Source organism: Poecile atricapillus, chromosome 3 (assembly GCF_030490865.1).
Source record: "Poecile atricapillus isolate bPoeAtr1 chromosome 3, bPoeAtr1.hap1, whole genome shotgun sequence".
Taxonomy (NCBI): Eukaryota; Metazoa; Chordata; class Aves; order Passeriformes; family Paridae; genus Poecile; species Poecile atricapillus.
In genome coordinates, this window is record NC_081251.1 from 34872323 (window position 1) to 34894279 (window position 21957).

The 21957-nt window shown below is 39.5% G+C and overlaps 1 protein-coding gene across 5 annotated transcripts in view; it reads right to left on the bottom strand.

The window, feature by feature from the left end:
* SNAP91 (synaptosome associated protein 91) overlaps nucleotides 1-21957 on the bottom strand; it is a 62541-nt gene that overhangs the window by 36562 nt on the left and 4022 nt on the right. For all 5 annotated transcript variants that reach the window (XM_058836375.1, XM_058836374.1, XM_058836373.1 and 2 more), the window contains exons 3-7: nucleotides 6828-6970; nucleotides 5667-5742; nucleotides 3735-3837; nucleotides 2061-2154; nucleotides 783-894 (exon numbers count right to left, since the gene is read on the bottom strand). In XM_058836375.1, coding sequence (XP_058692358.1) covers nucleotides 783-894; nucleotides 2061-2154; nucleotides 3735-3837; nucleotides 5667-5742; nucleotides 6828-6970 — 528 coding nt within the window. The remainder of the gene's footprint in view (nucleotides 1-782; nucleotides 895-2060; nucleotides 2155-3734; nucleotides 3838-5666; nucleotides 5743-6827; nucleotides 6971-21957) is intronic.

A 21957-nucleotide genomic window follows, 5' to 3' on the forward strand; every position in this document is an offset into this window, starting at 1 on the left:
TCACATCAGGCTGCCTGAGCTTCAGAACATGCTCACAGCCTCCTTTACACTTTGCAGGCTGATGGTAGGTAGGGTTGCAGATGAGGAATGTTATTCAGGAGTATATTACTTCATACAAGGCTATCACATAACATCATCACTCTCTACAACTACCTGAAAGGAGGTTATAGCCAGGTGAGGGCTGGTCTCTTCTCCCAGGCAACCAGCAAGAGGACACAGTCAGACATAAGCTGTGCCAGGAAGGTTTAGGCTGGACATTAGGAAGAAATTCTTCACAGAAATGGTGATCAGACATTGGAATGGGCTGCCCAGGGAGGTGGTGGAGTCACCATCCCTGGGGATGTTTAAGGAGAGACCAATGTGGCACTCAGTGCCATGGTCTAAGTGTAAGGTGGTTTACAGTCACAGGTTGAACTCAATGATCTCAGAGGTCTTTTCCAACCCAATTGATATATAACAGAAGAATGTGGGCATCTTAAAAAGGCAACGGCTTCTAACTTTGCAGGACATATTACACATGTTCACACAGCACTGTACATTTTTTAAGCACAGAGATGGTCACTGTCCAAAGTATCCATCTACACACTTTTAATGACATGTGATGATCCAGCCTCAGATAAACACTAATGTAAGAGGATACAGCTTATAATTTGCTCTCATTTCAGAGTAGAAGGGTCAAGAAAAATGTAGCTTTAATGAAAGTTAAGTAAAAAAACCGGAGCAGATCTGAAACTGACACTTCAGTCACGTATGGTATGTGAGATAACAGCCAGGTTACTCACCTAGTAAGTTAATAACCCCATCATTGTAGCAAGCAAAAAGTTTGATGAGATCTTTAAACAGAAGCATGAATGCAGCATTTATGACACCATTTGTCAGTTCATTTGGATGAACCTACAAATAAAACATCAGTTACATACAAAACAAGTGTCAAATGCAATCAAACATTTTGGCTTATACCAAGTATTTGGTGCTGTTATAGACAGGATCAAGCACGGAAGCACTAAGACACTAAACAAAAGCTTTGGTTAGCAGATCAAGGATTGCTTTCTTCACCTCTCCAAAACAATCCCCTACATCAGAGGAGCATCCACATCAACAGTAAACATCTTAGTCTTGTCTCCTTCACTTACCATGAAGAACAGGAAGGCAGGGATGCTGTTTACAGTTTTAATGAAATGGACAAAAGATGTCAGTTTACAGCAGAGCTCAACAAAAACTTAATAGTCTATGAGACAATGTATTTGAACTAATGATGTCAAGATCCTTTCTCACATTAACTTGGAAAGAAAATATGTACTCATTTATTAAAAGTTCTTTCTTTTCTTAAAAATATCTCCTCTTCTGAGAGAACTATCACAATTCTTATGCCATTTAAGGAATGGAAAGCACAATGAGACATGCACTTCAAAGCCTTTCCTCTGAGAGCTGTAGTGGGCTCTGCCTTCCACCTCAAAGTGTACCTTGCTGCCCACCAACAGCAGAAGAACCAATTCCTTCAAAAACCTCTTTGAAATGTTACACTGTGGCTCCTACAACAATTGATTCCTGGTTTTATCCTTAGGTCAGATAAACAATCCCAGCAGCATTTATGACATGATAAATATATTGTACACAGTTATTTCTATGAGCAACCTAGATTAAGCTTCAGCCAATTTAGTCCACAGTTTAAAACCAGATGCAGATTTTGAGGAAGCCAAACAGTGTATATGTATATGGTATTTTAATGGGGTTTTCCCTCCCCACCAAAAGAAGTTGGTTGCCAAGAGACAGAAAATAGTGTTCAGCCTCCTTGCTTTGTCCATTTCTTCCCCCTCACTGATGCAGAAGATGAAACTCCAAGTTCTCTCTCTCTACAAAACCAAAAGTGCAATCTTTACATTTCATACATATGGGCAAAGGCCATCCATATCTCAGTGGGACAATGAAATGGGGATTTTTTGGCCCTCACTTAGGGATGATGAGTAAAAGCACTACCTACAAGGTGAAAGGTGTTCATTATAATGCATAATTTTTAAGTCACTACACAGTGTTAATAGCAGTTCAGCTTCAATACATACATCAAATTCAAGTAGTGCATCAATTTGTTCCTGTAATATTGGCATACTCTTCAGCAGCTTTTCAGGAGCCATTGTTCTCATTACACCTTCAGCTCTGCAAGAGGGAATACAGATTAGAAGCTATGCTGTTTCCTCTCTCCTTTTCCCCAAACTGATCTATTGTCTAAAATTTATGCTTGAAGCACCTATAACTCATTTCAAACCATTTCAAAAGCACAGTCTGATTCTCCTGCTTCTCATGCCCTCATGAGAACACGAAAAATCCTTTATCCAGCCACCCTTCCTAACAGCAAGTGAGGAAAGGTTTTGTGTTAGAGTGATGAATGCAAGAGATTGATCTCTTTATGGAAAGATGACACTGGGAGCTTAAATGACGAACTAGAAATACTGCCATGGAAGTACTTAGAGAACTGATCTACTTTGTGCACAAAGTTTGTTATGAATAATCAATGACAACTCACAGCTGACATGTCCATGGATGTGTAGCATTCTTAAGTGTCATCCACAAACTTACAGCAGTCTTTAAGCATGGTCACTTTTACCTCTGATTATGACAAACCTGCACACCCATCATTATGTATTGCCCCGTTCTTGCTGCAGACAGGTATATGTATATTTGTGCAGACTGGAAATGCATACCACTATTCTTACTTACTTTATGCTACATTCTGAGGCAGCACCTTGTTCTGAGAAATAACAGGCAGAGAAAACCTTTCCAGGAATTCAGAGCAAGGCAGGAATAGTAGGATCCCCAGCAGCCCAAACTTAAATTTATTTAACATCAATTGCTCAAGAGCAAACTTGTATGGTCCTCACTATGGGAATGGCATCCAGCTACACAGCAAAGATGCCATAGTACACCCTACACTTTTTGGCTGTTTGAGAAGCAGGAGAGAACAGCCTGGTAGTGATGCCTGCATTAACTGGCCAGAATCCCAAGCTGCAGAACACACCAGAACTGCCAGAAGGATCCTGTATGTAACTCATGATGAGCAGGAGCGTTTTTAGTATGCACTCAATCAAGCTGCACCTTCAGCAGGTGTTAAGCCACTTGCTGTGTCAACTGTGCTTCAAGAGAGCATCTAGAGCCCTTAAAGTCCCAGTTAGAGGAGTCAGAGACCAGAAAAATGCTCTCATAAATACCAGCACACTACTCTGGGCTGGGCCAACTGTTTTTTTAACACAGTTCTTGTGAGAAATAAAATGAGCAGTTTACAATCTTATTGTGTTCAGTTTATAACTGTTTGCTTTGCTGCCTGCTAAGAACTTCAAGTGTTCACTTCAGGCTTTGTTTGCAATCAGCCACCTTTCTTAGGGTAAGTGTCTGGAGAGTAACGAAACATCCTAAACATAGTTTCAGAGTGTTTCCTTCTCCAAATCCTAAACACAGCCTCACTGCAGCCTCATTTAATTAGGGAAAGATTTAAAACTAGCACTAAAAGCCCCCAGCTCCGCAAGGCATCTTACTTAGGTCTTTAATATTTGTCTTACTACCCAGTCTTTCCTCTCCTCTTTAACCAATTACAAGTACTTTAAAAATCAGATTTTTCATTGTAGCTACACAAAGCATATAACAACAAACTCACTGAGAAACTAAAACTAAGTGTAATGCCACAAATAAGATTTTCATGGTTCAGACAACCTTATTAATTTACATATCTAAACTTTGCTTACCCTTTCTTCACTCTTGCAAAGTCAAATGCCATTTGTCTGTAGGAAAATGCTTTTTCATTCAAGTATCTACTATAACGCCTTATAAAGGTGGACATGTCATAACCTGCAAAAAAACAGTTTCACACTTTACATTTCATTTTCATGCTTGTTCAGAAATTCTTTAGTAAATGATAATACACAGCCAACAGACCCCAAGATTATGTGATTTCTGTTACACTATGAAATTTCACATACAGAACAGGCATCACAAGACATCTTTCAGCTTCTGAAGAAAGATCAGTAGTGGTACACCAAAACAATCTACCACTATCCTCTGTTTTGAACAGATTCATGCAATGCACCAGTGGCATGGTTCTGGAGGAAACCTGCTAGAGGCCCCTACATAGTTATGGGGTAACATTACTTGATGGCCAAAAAGTCACCCCTCTATTAGCAAGGAAAAATACCAATTTAACAGAAAGTTTTTACTTAAATGGTACATGACGTCCAGGACAAAGCTCAAGTTCAACTTGAACACTCTTGATGTTTCATATATGTTAGCCACTCTGACTCTTACAAGGACCTTCAAGATTCCCCTGACTTGTGTTTACCGGCATGAAGAAATCACTATGGCATCTGCAGAGATTATTGCCTTCCTTGAACTGTTACACCAGAAATACTCAAGGCACATAATATTGTACAAGGCACCTCAAACTTCAGTGATTTTCAAGCCTATGACATCTGAGCAATTAGCATTACAGCCTATCCTCCCAAGTTTCTTCCTCTAAGCCACAGAAACGTGTGTAGAAGGCAACTCCTCTTCAGTTCAGGTCCCTTTTTGCTACCTTTCTAAAAATCCACACCCTCCAATTTAGTCATTGACTATATTTTCCCTTAATATCTCCCATCATTCAGTATTCCTGCCAACTCAAGCACAGCACTACCAAATCTCATGCCTCATTATCTATGATACACTGTGTATTATCTATAAAATGGCAATTTAAGTTTAAAGAAAGTAGTGAAGAACACAAATGCATGCATTTAACAGAATTAATTGTTGCCAAACACCAGTGTCTTTGAGTATACATACATGAATGACATATATATATATGTCATTTATATATACACATATATCGTGTTTAGCTTAGATGAACACACTCTTAGTATTTGTTTAGCTTTGTTCCATCTGTTACCACATCTAAAAGATGCTGAAGTGTTTTTGGTGTCACATGTCTACATCAAGAGATTAAATAATGTGGCATTGCTTCGAATTTGCCCATTATTGTAGCACGTCTGTAGACTGCATACAATTTACAAATATTCTCTGACAGCTGAGGAGTTATATTTTCTCTCTTTTCTGGTAGAGCTACCATGAAACAAGCTTTTCCTCTATTAATTGAGGACACAGGAAAATTCACTAATAACTCCAGAGGGAAAAGTAGAAAAGCTTTTTAAGATTCAGAGGGAACAAGTCCTTAGTTTCTGCCTGGACCTTTCTAAATTCATTTACTCAAATCAAATCAAATCCAACCGGTTCTTTTGGTGCCAAGAGCCCTACCATTAAGAAGTCACAGATAATACCTAAAAAGCACAGTGTCTCCAAGCACACGAATTACTATTTAAGACTGAGTAAAACCCAAAAAAACTAAACAAAAAGTTCTCCATTTCAACATTTACCACCCATTAGAGCTAAGGAGATAGGTGACCCAGCCCAGATTTCAACCAGCACTTAAAGAATTTGAAGAATTTTCTGTGTAAAAATATTGCAGGAGATGAGAAATATTATTCTGAAGCTGTCTAGCAGTTCACTTGCATTCCTGTATTTACTAATTACCTATAAAAAGGCTTCAGTAGCACATTTTTATATTATTTATATCTTATGAATGAAGGAGCAAATTAACAATAGTATCTTATTTAAAATCCTGTTAAGATTCTAGATATAAGTAGGCTTACCATGAGATCCACTTTTGTCCAGAAAATTGCTGAGATTGAACAATGTGTTTCTAGATGCCAGGTACTGAATAAATCTCTGCAACACAAAGCAATTTTTCTTATCACAGGTTGTATTTGAAGGCTTTGTACCTTCTAGCAGCAAGATTACCAGTCTACTTTCAGCATACAACATGAAACCACTCATTTTTTTCTTAGCCTGCAATGTCTTCCCCAAAACATCTAGTCCATTCAGATTAACTACTTTTAGTCAGAATCTCTAGTAAATATTCTACTGTATATATATATATATATATAAAAGATTATGTGCAAAACACAAAGAATTTTGTGAAAGGATCAATAAAAATGTTTAACTCTCAGGGATCTGAGGGAGCTCAAGATTTAGCTGCTTAAAAAGCACATATCCAGGCTATTCCCAGGCTTCTCAATCCAGCAGCCCTCAGTTTCAGCCAAGCTGAGGGCCTGCTTTAACAACAAACAAAGCCCCTCATCAAATAAAAAGACTTACAGCCTGAAACAGTTAGAGAAAGCAGATGAGAACATTGAACAAAACTTGGAATGGAAAAATAGGAGTAAGAATTTACACTGTGAGAAGTTCATTGCATGAAAACACTTTATATACAGACAGGGAGGAACTGTTTCACAGTCATACTGAAGTTGTTTCACAATCATACTGAAGTTCCTTAAATGTGATGTCAATTTTTATGCAGACATACCTGCTGTCTATACAAATCAATAAGAAGCAAGGATAAGGAGAACTTGATCTAAAAGGCTATCAAGTTAAATTTACCCCTCTAGGAAGATTTTAAACACTCATGCAGAGAAGGCAATTATTTGGATGGCAGAATACATGTGCCAGTACATCAACTTTGCCCTTAGTCAAAAAAATCCCAGGTAGTGTTTAATCCTGTGTAGCTGTTTTCAAATTCAGTGCATAAATTGTCAGCATCCTGGCACAGGCTGCATCTGGGTCTTAGGGTTTTATAAATGGAGTGACAGATAAACAGTCCAACTCTGTTGTTAACAGTAAGTTTTCCCTTAATCAAGAATCATTCTTGCCCCAGCTCCTTTCTGGTTCAGACAAGATGCCTCTGCACTACTAATGCTTTTGGTTTGGAGTGTGTTCAGGGCCAATGTGGCCTTGAGAGAGCTGTTCACACTTACCTCATTGCCATGGACCATTAGATGATGTGTGGTGACTAAGGCTTTGAATACGACCACCCAGCTACTATTCGTTGCTCGCTCAAAAAGCGTATCAGCCATCTGAGGGATATTCACATTTGTTTCATTAGTTGCTTGGATCAAGTCTGTAGGAGAGAGAAAAGGAAGGTGTTAGGTGCTACAAGTATGATAAAAGATTTGCAGCATGGCCAGGTTCTCAGACCACCAGGCTGCAGGCCATAGCTGTGACAAACAGGAAGTTCAGTGTTAACATTCCACATTAAAAAAAAGGAAACAAAAACAACAACAAACTCAAACTGAGATTGTATTAGTACATTCTGACAGCAAGACTGGTCTAACTCTTTCATTGAAAAATAATAGTTTTCCAACAATTCTGTCCCAAGCTATGACCTAACATTTTTCCATCTTTATCCCAGATGAAATCAGGGCGCACAACATCATATGACTTTACTGCTTGCAGGTTTTTAAGTTAATTGTCTCAGTTCATTACCTCTGGGTTAGAGAAATAAGTACTATTGAATTCTTCACTTACAGGTTACATGTCAAGCACACTGAACCCACTGACACCAGCAAAAAGAGGCATCGGCAAACAGATACTCTGTCATCCCAGAGGTTGTTTTAATCAGCAAGCTCCACTGACCTCCTAGGGTTTCTACAAACCCAGAAAGCTGAAGAGTGCATTCAGGCATGCATTAAGCTCTCTTCAACAATGAGAAAGAACACAAGGAATGACATCAGTTTATAGTGAAGCAACTGCACCTTACATAGAAGAAATAAGACTGTCTCAGGGAAAAATGATAACATACAGCTTGGTGCCCTGTACATTAAGAACATGTAAACTTGCACAGAAGAGTGCAAGAAATTAAGGTAAGCAGTTAAATCATAAACAGTAGGGCAGCAAGCCTTCCACTATCCTCTACATCCCACAGGATCTAAGATTTATTACATCCCCTTTTACCTACTGACTCCAATTAGCAGCCAGCAATTACCTTCTACTTGCTATCACCTATTTTTAAGACACAACTGGAAACTGCATACTGCAACTGCATGCCCAGAACATGTGTGATTCCAGACACAGCCCTAGCAAGACTCAAGGAGACAACTTCATGAAACACAAAGAGCACAAAACACAGATCTAATTGTAGGGCTGAGGCTTAAAATTTGAAGACCTAAGAAGAAAAAAAAAAAAAAAAAGTTTAACTACTAGACTAAGCATTATCTGAAATTAAAATAATAATCTTTTATTTTCCCTCAGATGAATAATTGTTAATGATTTCTTCCCCACCTCCAGACTAGAAGTTTTCCTCCAACTATTCAATGATGACAGCTATTTACCTCAAAAGCAGACTGTGACTATTTTGTGACTGGTTCTTGCACACTCAAAGGTATACAGGAGTTCAGTTCACTTGGGCAGTAGGGTCACCACTTAGCAGACTTCCTTTCCCTCCCCTACATAATCCCAAGCAATGGAGAGCATTAGTGTTGCTAAGAGTGGAAAGTCAAGGCTCAGCATTAAACAACTGATTCTGCCTTTGCAAGACAGGAAAAGTCCAGAGGACAAATCTGTCTAAATCAATCAATGAGTCAGTCACATCAGCAACTGAGACCCACCTGGTGTGTACAGAAACCCAGACTGCTGTACCAGAAGCATTCAAAAGTTCAGGTTTTGTCTGGTTGGCTGGCTGGTTGACGTCTTTTTTTAAATACCTGGCACGTAATCTTTATGGGTTTTTTACCTTCTATTACAAAGACTTATTTTATTTAAGATCCAAAAAATCTCTAGCTCAGAGTCAGAAGCTTGGGAAAACTGTAGTACTTGCTTGCATATGAAGCTGTCTATTTTATGGGCATAAAAGGTGCAAGTTGTCCTCAGTTTCAGGCCAGGGGAATGCTTTTCTGGGATGATACAGGAGACAAAAATTATGTTATCCATTTGCCAGGTTTGAATTGAAAATGTATATTGTCATGGCATTTTTTTGTCTTGGTTATGGAAGCTGGGTTTGAAGTTTTTTGCAAAACACCTTCTGAAATGTGTTTAATCCTACAACCTCAGTAATACTACCCTTGAAGGAGGCAGTTCTGCAGACAAAGTATTATAGCAGCAAAGCCATGCTATTGAATGACAGCAATACAAGATCACAGAGCTCCAAGAATTCTCCTTGATCTTGTGGTACACAAACAGGCCAATGATCTTTTATTCTGTACTGCTGATTAATGCAATACAGAAGACTGGTTTGTAAAAGCCTAGAAGCAAGTCACAAGTGGCTTACTCACTGTTTACCCCACTCAGAGATTTTACTGCAGGTGACAGCTTTTGTTTACTTATATGAGGAAATACATCAAATTTGTAAGATTTCAGTCTTGGGCTTCAGTATGTTGATTTCTGCGAAAGAAGGACACTATAAATTGTGTATTCCATCACTGCACTTTAGATAATGAAACCCCAGAGAAGTCCAGCCACAGACATGCTGGCAATGGAGGCAACAAGGCACTGCTATATGATACCACAGAATTGCTTCTTAAATCACTCAGTCATTTCTGTCTCCTCTCCATCTGCTGGAGGGTACAGCATCTCAGTCTGCAGCTCTGAATGTTTTAGGACATGAGTAATTATACTGTGCAAAACAGAGGCACGATTAAAATTAAGTCTATTACTTTCAGTGCACAGAAAAGAATTAAACCATGCATGAAGATGTCACTTGTCATCTGAGGCCAGAAAAAGGAGATTGGGGGTTGGGGGATAATTCTCACAGAGCTGTTTCCCATTTAGTCACACCACAAAGATAAGGTATTCAAATTTCCTGGGTTTCTTTTCCCAGTGCTAAAGACTCTCAGCTTAACCAACAACCATCAGCATCTGGAATGAAGCACCAGCACAGCTAAATTTAAGAAACTGAGCAGAAGAGCTTGGTGGCTAAGTTAAATTTTAAAATAAGCGTTGGAAAAATTAATTTTACTTTAATGTGGTAAGGAAGAACAGATACAAGGGAAAAGAAATCGTATACAGGGAAAAAAAAAATCTAGAAATTCTATTTCCAAAATATACAGATTCAGACATTTGCTGGGCGGACAAAAGACAAAAAAGTTTAGTCTTCCAAGGAAGTCACAGGTACATTTGCTAATACAAAATAGGTAATATTAAGAAGTAATTAAAGAAGTAAGATGAAGAACAAGCCAACAGAAACCATAGGAAGGAATCTTTCAAAGTTGATTCCATTTGGGGCACACACAAGTAGGGCAAACAAGGATTAAAGGTACCTTTCTGCAGAAGTTTCTGCTACTGCAGGCATCCAGTACACTGACACCTAATCCCCAAACCCAGAAACTGAGCTCAAATACAAATTACAGGTACAGTCAGAAATTAGAATTGTACTGCAATAGCAGCAAGTGCTTTTACCACAAATTTCACAGAAGCGAAGTAATTGGAGAATAAAGATCTATATAGGCCTTATTTAAATTCATTTGTTTAGTAAATCACAATTGCCAAATCACAGTACATGATTTCTTCTACTTCCTCTCTTTACATTTTTGTAGTTGCTATTTTAAAGACTTCTTCAATTAAAGATACTTTTAAAAATTATAATTTTACTTGAATGCACTTTTTCTAGTTAAGCTTTGAGATGGAAAATCAATGCAATAGAAGAAATGAATGGTTATCAGTTCTCTGACACTGTAACTTAAATTTAAACAGCAGTTTTTAAGCTGTTGGACAGGCCAATTTTTCCACCCACACTTAAGACAACTGTAACTTAATCATACTCTAGGTTTACTTCTCTAATTAATACCTCCATTAATAAAAAGGCAAACCTGCCAAATAGAGGAAGAGTGGTAGAGGGCTCACTGAGGCAGACTGAAGCAAGTTAAGAGACCTTGGCTCTCTCTTCATGACATTTTGAAGAGTCCACTAAAAGATGGGATTAGCTTCAATGTTTGTTAAACTCATAAGGTAAAGAAAAGGAACAATAAGAACATTTCAAAGGTTTCAGAATTTCAGACTCTTTTAAACTAGTTTAGAAACTAGTTTCTAGTTTGTTTTCTGTTTGATTTTTTCCTTAATGAGAGAGATTATACAATACTTCAAAGAATCTCTTGGTCATTTACCTTTTACAGATGGTATTCTGAATCTGGGCAGGGATTTTTCCCTATTTTGTTTTGTCCACACCCCCCCCCCCCATCCCTCCCCCCCCCAATTCTTTAATAAGCAGACCTGGGATTTCCCAGTTCATTATTAATTATTCACAATTTACATTTCAGTATGCAGAGAAACAGCAGCAGAGCATGAGACCTCTCTGCTCAGAGGAATATCAGTGCCAACTTAAAAGCAGCTGTCATTCCAGACTGAATTAACACACAAGCTGCCTCAGCATCTGAGCTGTGTCATACATTCAGTTCCTAAACTTTGCCAAATCTCTCCAGCAGTCACCCCCTTACAGATCTTCCTCACAACTACTCAAATGCTACAATACTCTTCAGAAGTTTTTTTTTCTCACTTATAAGTATTTAAATAATGCTTTGAACCTATTGAAAATTAAATGCATGATTGTTCCAAATCTAGGCTAGCCAAGAACAGAAAGAAGCAACTCAGAGTATGAGTTTACAAGCCTCAACCAAGAAAGTTAAATAGGCAAGAGTACAGATCATCCCCTGCAAGACAGAACTGTATTAGGAAGCTACTAGAGCATTGTGCTAACAAACACAAGAGCTGAACTTCCCCGAACAGAAACCTGACCACAAAACAGTACTGGAAAGCAGAACAAAGTTACCAGCTTCTGCTTCTACAACAATTGTTCATAAGAACATTAGATAATTTGAATGTTGTTTGACTATCAGGTAATTCCATGGAAAAGAGTTTGGAATTCATTTCTGAGGTTATAATTTGTAATTTATTCTTTTCACTGTCTACACAAGCACACATCTTGATCTGGCTTGTAACAATCACCCTGACAGCAGTGAACGCTCTCTCTTCCTTCCTCCACAAAAGTCTGCCTCAAGGCTTGCTGTATCCCACCTTGATGCCAGCAAGGCTACCCTTTATCCAAGTCCAGCCTCTTTCAGATACTGCCTTGGAACTTCCATGCCTATGCCAACTCAACAAACCTAAACACAATCTGCAACTGAGCATGTGCCCTCCAGGTACTTCAGACTCCCGATAATGCAGCTTTAGCTCTTGGGGGTGCTAACACCTCTCTCCAGCCGTACTTCAAATACCTCCTCCTTCCAAAATTAACCTCAGACTCTTGTGAGGACAAATACTCGCTGAAGTTTGAAAGGTCATGGCAATCAGTCTTTGAACCACACAACAGCACTCCGCACCAAGACAAGCTTTTATATACAATTTCTTCCTCTCTGCTTACTCACAGGCATATTGTACTACCCAAAGTATTAAGTGTTTGCAGAACCTATCAATCACATGAAGGGTCTGCAGAGAGACAGGGTAAATGACTAAGTACTAGCAAATTTCTCTTGAAGCATCCTCCCATTTCTCATCCTGAGGGTTTAATTAGCCTTAGAATCATCTTATTACCTCACTACTCCTTTTTAAATATAACAGTGCACCACTTCCTATATTGTCAAATACTTCTTTTGAAACAAAGTGAAAAATCTACTGCCCATACATACTGCTGGATTTTATTCCAACATACTTCCATATGGTTTGTACCCCTCCTTAGCCAATATATCAAGGCAAGATATTTGGCTTTAAGTCATCTGCAAAAATCACCCTAGCTCATTAGCAGTGTTACATCAGTTATGCTGCACTTAATTATTTATATGTACGGTTTTTGCTTCTGAGAGGTTCAGGTTCAGGTCTCTTGGAAACAGGAAATAAAAGCCAACCATCAGATGGTCTTCTACCATCTTTTATATCTGATGGATCTAAAAGACTGCAACTACAGCAGCTGTCTCTCTAAGTACGAATTATAGAGGGAAAGTGTGTTAAAAAAAAATTGATCTTGCTTTAAGAAATTTCTTCAAATTTCATGAACTATGAATATTTTTTACATACAAGAAAGGTTCCCAGAACTTTGAGCTCCACTGCCTCTGGGGGAGAACAGTGTGCACTACCTTTAATGTTTACACTGGAGCTCCCTCAAGGGGAGTAGCAGAACTGAAAGGAGACATTCAGGCCAGCTGCAGAAGCTCAGTGTTAAGGAGCAGTCATTTAAGTATAGTCTTTAAGACTGCAAATTAATTAGCAATTAATATATTTTATGAATGAAGTCTGAGACCTTGCTGACACCCGTGATCCAAACAGTCAGAAGAATAAAAGCTTCGTTTTTACTCATGAATGACCTATATGAATAACAGAAGATAGGCTACACAAACTTTCTAGTACCAACATACTACAGAAAGCACCTTTTTAGACTCATGCATACAAAGCCAGAACACCAAAGGGGGAAAGGCCCCAAGAATTCTGCCTGCTTTCTTCCCCACTACAGCTACCACAGCTTTTTTAAACATCTTCACTATAGGAAAAGTATTAGTTATCAAGCATGGAATCTTCTCCCTGTCCAAAGTCATAAGAAGCTCAATCATGAACTTCATTCATACAGATTCACTTACTATGCATACCAAATAATCTCAGGCAATAATACAAGTTCAGCAAAGTAGAGGAAAGACGAGAAATCACAACTTTAATCATTTTTTTCTCTCCACCACAGAACCCACTTCAAACCCTCTTTCCACACAAATCCTGCTCCACAACTAGCTCAACAGAAACATACATTTTTCTGCTCAAATACAAGATTGAAGCATTTCTGCTTAAGGTGATATGAAACAGCAAGTAATTCAGAGCTAAATGTGCCACTTCTCTGTTTTATTGATTTACTGGAAGTAAGAGCTGAGCCACAAATCATTATTGCAGTGCCTTTTTTGCATGACTCTTAATAGTTTAAGATATGCAAAATTCCATTCCCATTTGATGGACACCAACCAATGATTATAAGGTCAAAATTAAACAGCAGTTGTCTTGGAGAAATGCTATTTCCCATTGTATTGTATATATGGCATCTTAAATGCCAAACTCTAGGGGAAGAAGAGACATGGAAAAAGCCATGTTAAAAAACGTTAAAAATAGCTTTTGACCAATAACTTCACAGGAAAATGAACTTTTATCCTGCATGGCAAATCTCAGACCTCATTCTACAAGACATTTCCTTCAGCACTTCAAACTTGGAAGCCTTGACCAAAATACACATTAATTTAGAGACGCTACTACAACCACTAGCCAATCTTCTGCCAAGCCGTCAAAGCATTTATTCAATTTCCTCTAAGGGAATTGTTCTCTCCATCCATGCAAGCATTAAAGTGACAGTTCTCTTGCATCTTACCTCTTGCTGCAAACAACAAAGCAATTTTAAAGGCATTATAGAGTTGCAAGATTATTGCTTAGAAGGATAACAGTCAATAAAATCTACTTAAATTACTATTGTCAATTACCTATTGACATTAGGCACATCCATAACCTGATACCAGGATTCTAGCTGTGGCCTGTTATTATCCTTCCATGAAAGTGACCAACCCCTAACATTACCTGTTGGTTGTGTCAATTGATAACTCTTATCACTTGGGTGCTTGCTGGAATATCAGTAACAGGATCAGCTGCAGCTTTTAGGTAGAGAGTACAGCTAGACCAGAAACACAAGGATTTCACATTTTCCACAATAGCACTGTAATCTCTGTACTACAGCATTCTCTAATCCTAATCAGCCTTTACATGCTGGGCTGATCTTGCGCTCCAAACACATCTGGCAGAAAGTGGTAATCAGCTGAGGCATGATACCTGGGCTCTTTCAGTTGCCACGCTGCAGTCTGAGAATTCTACCCCCAAATTATCTCCTTTTCTCAGAAAACCATTTGTTTTCAATAAATTTGTAGAAATGAAGCTATCACTAAATTATCAACTCTGCCCAGAACAGCAATTTGTAATCCACTAAAAAGCTGAACAAGACTGAAAATACATTGCAAGAAGCCTGATGTTCCAGCTCCAGTACTTAGCTGTTACATTTTGGGAATACATCAACAAAAAAACCAAAAAAAATCAGGTGGCGTTAAGACAACATGCCAACAACTTCAGTGACATGATAATCAGCTACAGCCTTTGTGCTGGAAAGAGACGGGTTGAGTAGGCAGCCTCAGAAGCTGACACATCTGACTCGATATCCAGACCATGGTCCATGCTTTTACTACTCTCTCAGCAAGACTATTCTAAGAGTTCAATTTTTTCATCAGTGGATGCCACATAATGACACATAATCCTTTAACTATGAATGAAATCCCCACAAGCATGAAAGCAGCCCTGCCAAAAACATGAGCATACCTGTAGGAAAAAGAAACCAAGTGTACTGCAAACCTCTGCACAAGCCAGTGCAACAGTATGACCTCCTGGAAGCACACTGAAGCAGCTCCAACCAAGCAGCAAGTCCTTTCTAACATGACTGCTCTCATTTCAATCCATTGTCTTGTTCCTATGTATCTACCATAAAGCAGAGTTCATAAAACCAGATGGCTGCCTCATATGTGAATGCTGTGCCTTAGAACAGTCTTTTTAACAAAATGACGATATCCTTCACAGTTAGACACAGCTCTACCCTCTCTGTGCTAAGAAAAACAAATGGTAAAATACAAGACTGCACAATTCCTTTATGTCCATTCCCTTGTTTTACATCAGCTAAACTATAATCTTTTTCTTCTGTCACACAGGCAGGTGAGTTTAAGTCTCAAAAATCTTGAAAAAATTGAAGTCTACTTCCAATAGACTTGACTCTTCAACATGAGCGGGCAGCCTTTCACACACTGCAGATTTCTTGATGCTGCAAAAACCCTCCAAAATGTTAAATTCAATGGAACATCCACCTGAGAGATACAAGATGCAGTAAGGGCTACCAACAGTTTAAAAAACCTGACAGTACTAAGCTGCTATCAACAGTTTGAAGTCACCAATACCTCTGGATGATGCATTTGCCATTGGCAGAAGAAGTCTCTTACCAAGCTACTGATGAGTGAGGAACTTGGAATCCATCACACCAGCTCACATCCAGGCAGCACAGCTTTGTGAAGAGTCAGATTTCTAGACTGGAACACCCAGAAGTGTCAATTTAACTCTTGATATGGAGCATGATATTTGAAAGGTAGTTTCTCATAATAGTGTCTAAGAAGTTTTCAGCTTTCTGATGAACAAGAAGCAGCTCTTTAAACTCACCTATTACAAGTACAGCAAAGCTTGTCTGTTAACACTCTTGCCATTCACCACCAACAAAGCAATCTGAAGTTTAAATCAACTTAGCCAAACCAGAAAAACACTAATGTAGAGTATTTCATAGTCATTTCATAGAACGAAAGATCAGATCAGAAAATCACAGGTAAGACTGACATATGAAAATAACATTGTTTCACTTGTCAGCAACAAAACATCACTGAAAATAAAATGTACAGTCTTCAAAACACTGGCACACTCAGTATGTTGAATTGCTTCTGGCTTGCTGTCCCTTAGAAAAATGTACATTCTCCTATAAATACATTTAGATGAAGCTATAAAACTTAGATCAGGAGCTACAAGCACAATAAACATACTCTGGATTCCAGAGTCACGCAACAGGATCCAAACCCAAGTCTCCATTTTAAAAGGTTGGACTTGAAAACTCCAGGGCTGCTAAAGGACTGATGCAATGATAAGTTAAAGTTTTCATCTATATTTGACCTATATGTAGCCTTCAGAGGCAGGAAACAGGCCAGCTGGCTTGCCCCTTTCACACAAGTCCTACACTCCCTGAAGCAAGAAGTGAAAAGAAGAGTCCTGTGAAAAGCAGTTTGAGCTCCCACTGAAGTGCATCTAGGTCAGCTCCTCAATTATGTCAAGGATGTGCCCCCTCCTAGTGCTGTCCTGCACTGTGGCAGGATCACTGATCACTGCCTTACTCTGAGGACCTTCCTCTAAACTTGTGAACTTGCATATATTTAAACAAGGTGGGTGACAAGTCAGCATGTTTTATTCATGCTTCAAGCAGTCATGTCTTTCTCTCTCTTCTGTGGAGGACCATTTTAGAACATTCTGTGAAGTATCAGAGGGATTTAAGATATATAACAAAACTACACTAAAGGCACCAGGAGCCTGCCAGGCTCTGCAGGCTAACCCCTGACCATCTGCTATGGGAGCACCCGCTGCCATCATGTCATCTGCGCTTGTGCCAAGCCAAAAGGCAGTTTCAAGTGAAGCACTGTACTGTCAGCAGTCAAGCCACAGCCTTGTATCACTTCCTAGGACAGAAAAGTTTAAGACATTTTCTTAAAAAGACATGTCCTTCGGTCCTTTAATTGTATGGTAGAACAATCTTAGCTCAAGTGGACACCAAACTCTCCAATGTACCCTTACCAGCCTTTTGCATCTCAGCCATAACCTAGACTCCTAAACACTTAAAAACAATGAGCAATTCTTTTTCATTCCTTCTTTGAGTCAGTAAAGCAACCTTGTCAAAGCGTATGGCTCAACTGTTCTGTCAGAATTCTGCAGCCCAGTTGCAACACAGGAGTTCCTGCCAATTTGCTTTTTACCTGTGGCAATTTTGCATATTGGCTTAAGACCAAATGGAGTTGATTACCACAAGTCAGACCCAAGCTGCAGACACGTCCTGTCAGCAGCCTGCAGTTCTCAGTACACATGAGAGGCAAAGTTTTGTGGTTCTCAAGCATGACCATGTCTATCTACTCACAAAATCCCCCCTACAAAAAACATCATCACACACTTGACTTTTATCAATAGCTAGAAAAAATAGACTAGGAAAGGCAACCAACTGACATGCTGCCTCTGCTCAGAGGGCCAGAGTAAAAATTACATAGAGACAAATTAGCATAACATCAGGACCTTTTAGCATCCAGTCTCTTTCATTAAACTAAGTTAAGATACAGATATAATCTACAACAAAGCATGAGATGACATTATCCTGGGCAGAAAAGAGAAACAGAAAGGCATTTAGACTTTGCTGGTCCAGAAGTCAGTGGTAATAATTGTGCACTGTCATTTCCTGTGACTACAACTAAGCCGTGAGCCTCAGATGCCCAATGAATGCCCCATTTGCTAGCAGCCTAGAAAATCCTGTTCTAGTATCCCACCTACATTCATTTCAAGGCTGATGTCCAATACCACTTCTGATGCTAGTGCAGATGGATATTAGAGTATATTCCCTCTCTTAGTGAACTACAGCTCTCAACTGCTTCAGTAAATGTGTTTCACAACCTAAAGAGAAGATTTTATGACCACAAACAAAACGAGTTTTGTATTGATTTTGAGTACTTTCAGCCAGCTCTGAAGTAAACATGATCAAAATAGCAAGATTAAAAGCATTAAAAACACTTTTAAGGGTCTAGCATATGGTTTGCAAGATTCCAGAAAGAGCAGACCTTACTATAGTCTGCAAAGTGAAAAGCTAGACTCTGCCAAGTATTCCAATTGCCTTCCAGCAATTGCCAACATCTGGTTTATTCAGGTTAATTTAAGCCAGCAGCTCTCATCCAAGCAAAATTTTGGACAGAAGGAAAATAAAGCAGCCATGCTGAATCTGATGGTGCAGGATACTCTAATATCAGCTTACCAGTAAGGCTTCACACTGCAATCTTGCTGATACTGCTGACTCAGAGGAACGAAAGTACTGCTGCAAACCCTGCGCTACAGATCACTGCCTGCAAGGCTACCAGGAAGGCTTCTATCCTCTCATTTAGTCTGAGTTCAGTGTTCAGTCCTTTGCCAGATGACCCATCCTTTTCTTTATACGTCCTGCAATGAGAACCTGACTTCCTGGCTTGCTTTACTCCTTGCTTTTTCATTTTCACAGTATTTTAAAGCCCTCTCTCCCAACCAGCCAGAATACTATTCCTAATCTGCACACCATGTGTGATTATCACTCACTGGTGAGAGTCCTGTATTTACCCAAGGCACACAACAGTGCCTGTGCTTTTCCACCCATACCAGCATCCCAATCTGTGCTCCAAAAAAGGAACAGGGCATGACAACTAATGGATACTATTTAGTACTGTTTGGACTCACCTTTATGCTATAGTAAGGCACAGGGAAGGGATATAATGCCATCACTCCACCCCCAATTTTTCCCCAACCTCAGAAATACTGGAGCTATCTCCTTCAGCAAACAGCATGTCCATAGCTGACTGAGGAAGGTCTATCCCTTTGTTTTCTTCGGTGGCAGGGAACTGGACACACATGGCAAGGTTTTGGTAGCACTGGGAAATGCTGCAGCTGTGACTTCCGAGAACCCAAGTCTCTTCCAGACGTTGCAGAGGATACCTGCTCTGGCACCATGGAGTGCACCCTGTACCTCCTGCCCCATCTCTAACCTTGGTGTTCTCTCTGCCATTTCTTTTTCCCACTTCCCCTGTCTGTCCAGTATTTTCTGCTTTTTCTTAAGTTTGCTTTCCTTGAGGTGTCACAATCTTGGTGGTTGGGCTCAGCTGTGTGTTGCAGCAGATCCACCGTGGAGCAGGCTGTGTCTCGCACATAGCATGTCCTCATCTCCTTTCCTGAAGGCCAGCCCTGCAGCCAAAAACTTGTCATGGACACCCAGCACTGGGGGAAGGTAAGCAGGGAAGGAAGAGCAAAGTAGTCTCAAGAATCTTGAGCAGCAGTAGAAAAATACTAAAAGCAGTGTGGCTCTAGTACACTACCTTTTCTTCAAAGGTGGGAGCTGCAAGAGCAGGAAATTCTCCTCTTTGGCTACCAATTTCTCAGTCCAGCAAGAAGCAGACAAAATGTGTGGCCTTCATACCCTTCAAAGTTATGCTGTCATCTACTTTTCAGAGGGTCCTTCAAATGGCAGAGACACAGAAGCATGGACTGACCTCACCTACAGAGCATTTTCTTGGAAACTTCACAGAATTCCTCAATAGTGTGACAGGCCCATATAAGGCATGCACAGAAGATAAAGGGTATAAGAGTGAGGCTGGGAAATCAGAGACACAGATTAAATCAAAACACAAAAATCAATCAAACCTGCAGATTTTTGTTGTCATTTAGAAGATGTTCAATTGCTGCCAAGATCGAAGGGAGCAACACTATGAGACTACTATGAAATATACTCAGCTACTAAAGAGAAGTGATTAAAACCATGCTTTGGTCACTGTCATCCTGACCATCTCATAAATAGCTACTCCATTATCAAGGCCTACAACGGAAGTCAGTACAACAGAAAGATCTGACTTGTCCCAGAATTTGTCATCCATGACCTTGAAAAAGCATGTTTAAGAGAAGGATCTTGCCTACTTTTGAAAAAGGCTAAGAATACCTGCCTTCAGGGCTAGTCAATCTTTATCAAGTTACACTGCTTACATGAAAAAAAAAAGTTTAATATTACAGTGCCTACTCATTTTCTTGTTCCCTCATCTTCCCTCCTCCTTTTCTTAGGCATTGCACCATAAGACAACTTACACACAGAACAGTTGAAATGCACAGGATCAAGTGATCCTGCCCATATTTCAACATTTGGATCTTAAGGTGAATTCAAACTTCTACCCTGATTCAAACATATTTTGAAGAACTGGCCAAGTCGTAACTTGATTAGAAGGGCAGTCTTCTCTTGGTATTACACATACCTTAAAAACAGTGTGGGGCGGGGGGGGAATTGAAAATTAACGCCACATAAATATTCAAGAACAAGTAATATAAAAAGCATGTTTATTACCTCTCCTTACCCATGACAGACATTTATTTCTACTCCTATTCAGAGATCTGCATGCGTCCAGATGAAGTGTGTCCTCAATACCCTTTTGAGAAAGGACATGATAGAAGCCCACAGAAACAGCCATTCAACATAAAAACTGATGATGTGTCCTTACACTCAATAAATGTGCTAATCCATCATCCAATAAAGAATTAAAGAAAATAACTGCTTACTTAGATATTTTTTTCTTTTCAGGTATGACAGCAATTCATTGGGTGACAGAGGAGTTTACACTATAAAATTCACACCATCTATGACAAGAACCGAGACAGGGTATTCCAGCTATCTTCAGTGGTAACATTTAAACAAAGTCAGTTCTCTCATACCTAGAAACTGTGACAAATTACTGCAATACAAGATACAGTGAGACATAAAAGCAGTTTCAGTAGAAAGGTGTGAAGGATTAAGCCCAGTGTGTACAGGGACTCCATTCTTGGCAATTTTCTTGAAGATACTCCTACAGCTGTAGAGACTGAGTGTCACCAGGACTGCAGAGCAATGCAGTACATCTGCACTACTCCCTCTAGGAAAGGGCCACAAGTGCCAACAGTCTTGGAACACTCCCCAAACCACTTCAGTATTAAACAACTTCTGAAATGTACACACCCTAGTTAACCTGATCCTTTAACCCACTGAGTCAATAGACACTGAAGTCTAGGGACTCAAGGTAGTTCCACTGACCCCCAACTTTTCCCAAAAAGCAGAGACAGACATATTCCTCAGGAGTAAGACAGAGGTTCCTAAGACTAACCTGTGGGACCCAGCACATCACCTTTACTGAGTCTAGGCAAAAAAGTTTAACACATTGCTTTTGGTCAACAGAAACTTCTGTTTCAACACTAAAGACCACAGTGATTCAAGCTTGTTAGGTCAACACCAGAGACTTCAGAAGTAAGGTAGAACACTACAGGAAAGAAGTGTCTGTACAAGCAAAATACCAACACCAGCCCTGCAGCTAAGTTACCACCATGAATTAAACTATAAACTTATTTTTAGAGCCCCCCCGCTTGCCAGGTACATGCAAATGGTCAAAATTAGACCTGGGATGATAAATGATAACAAGTTACAGCAGATACACAGGTCATCTCCACAGCCACAGAAAATCAAATCCTGATATTCATCTGCTTTGTTTTGACTTTTCGCAAACATCTCCCAATTCTTGATCAGGCTTCTGGGAACATCCTCTACCTTATGAGAATTACTTTGAAGAAGTAAGGAGACACATGTGGTCTTTTCAGAATACACATTGCAGAACTTCCCCCTGCTGCAAAGCAATTCACTCAGCAAAATAAGTCGAGAAAAATCCCAGCCATTTCTATCATTTTCAGAAACAGGAACTTGTTACAACCATCTGCAAACGCAACAACCTCACTAGTTTTCAATTCACTTCC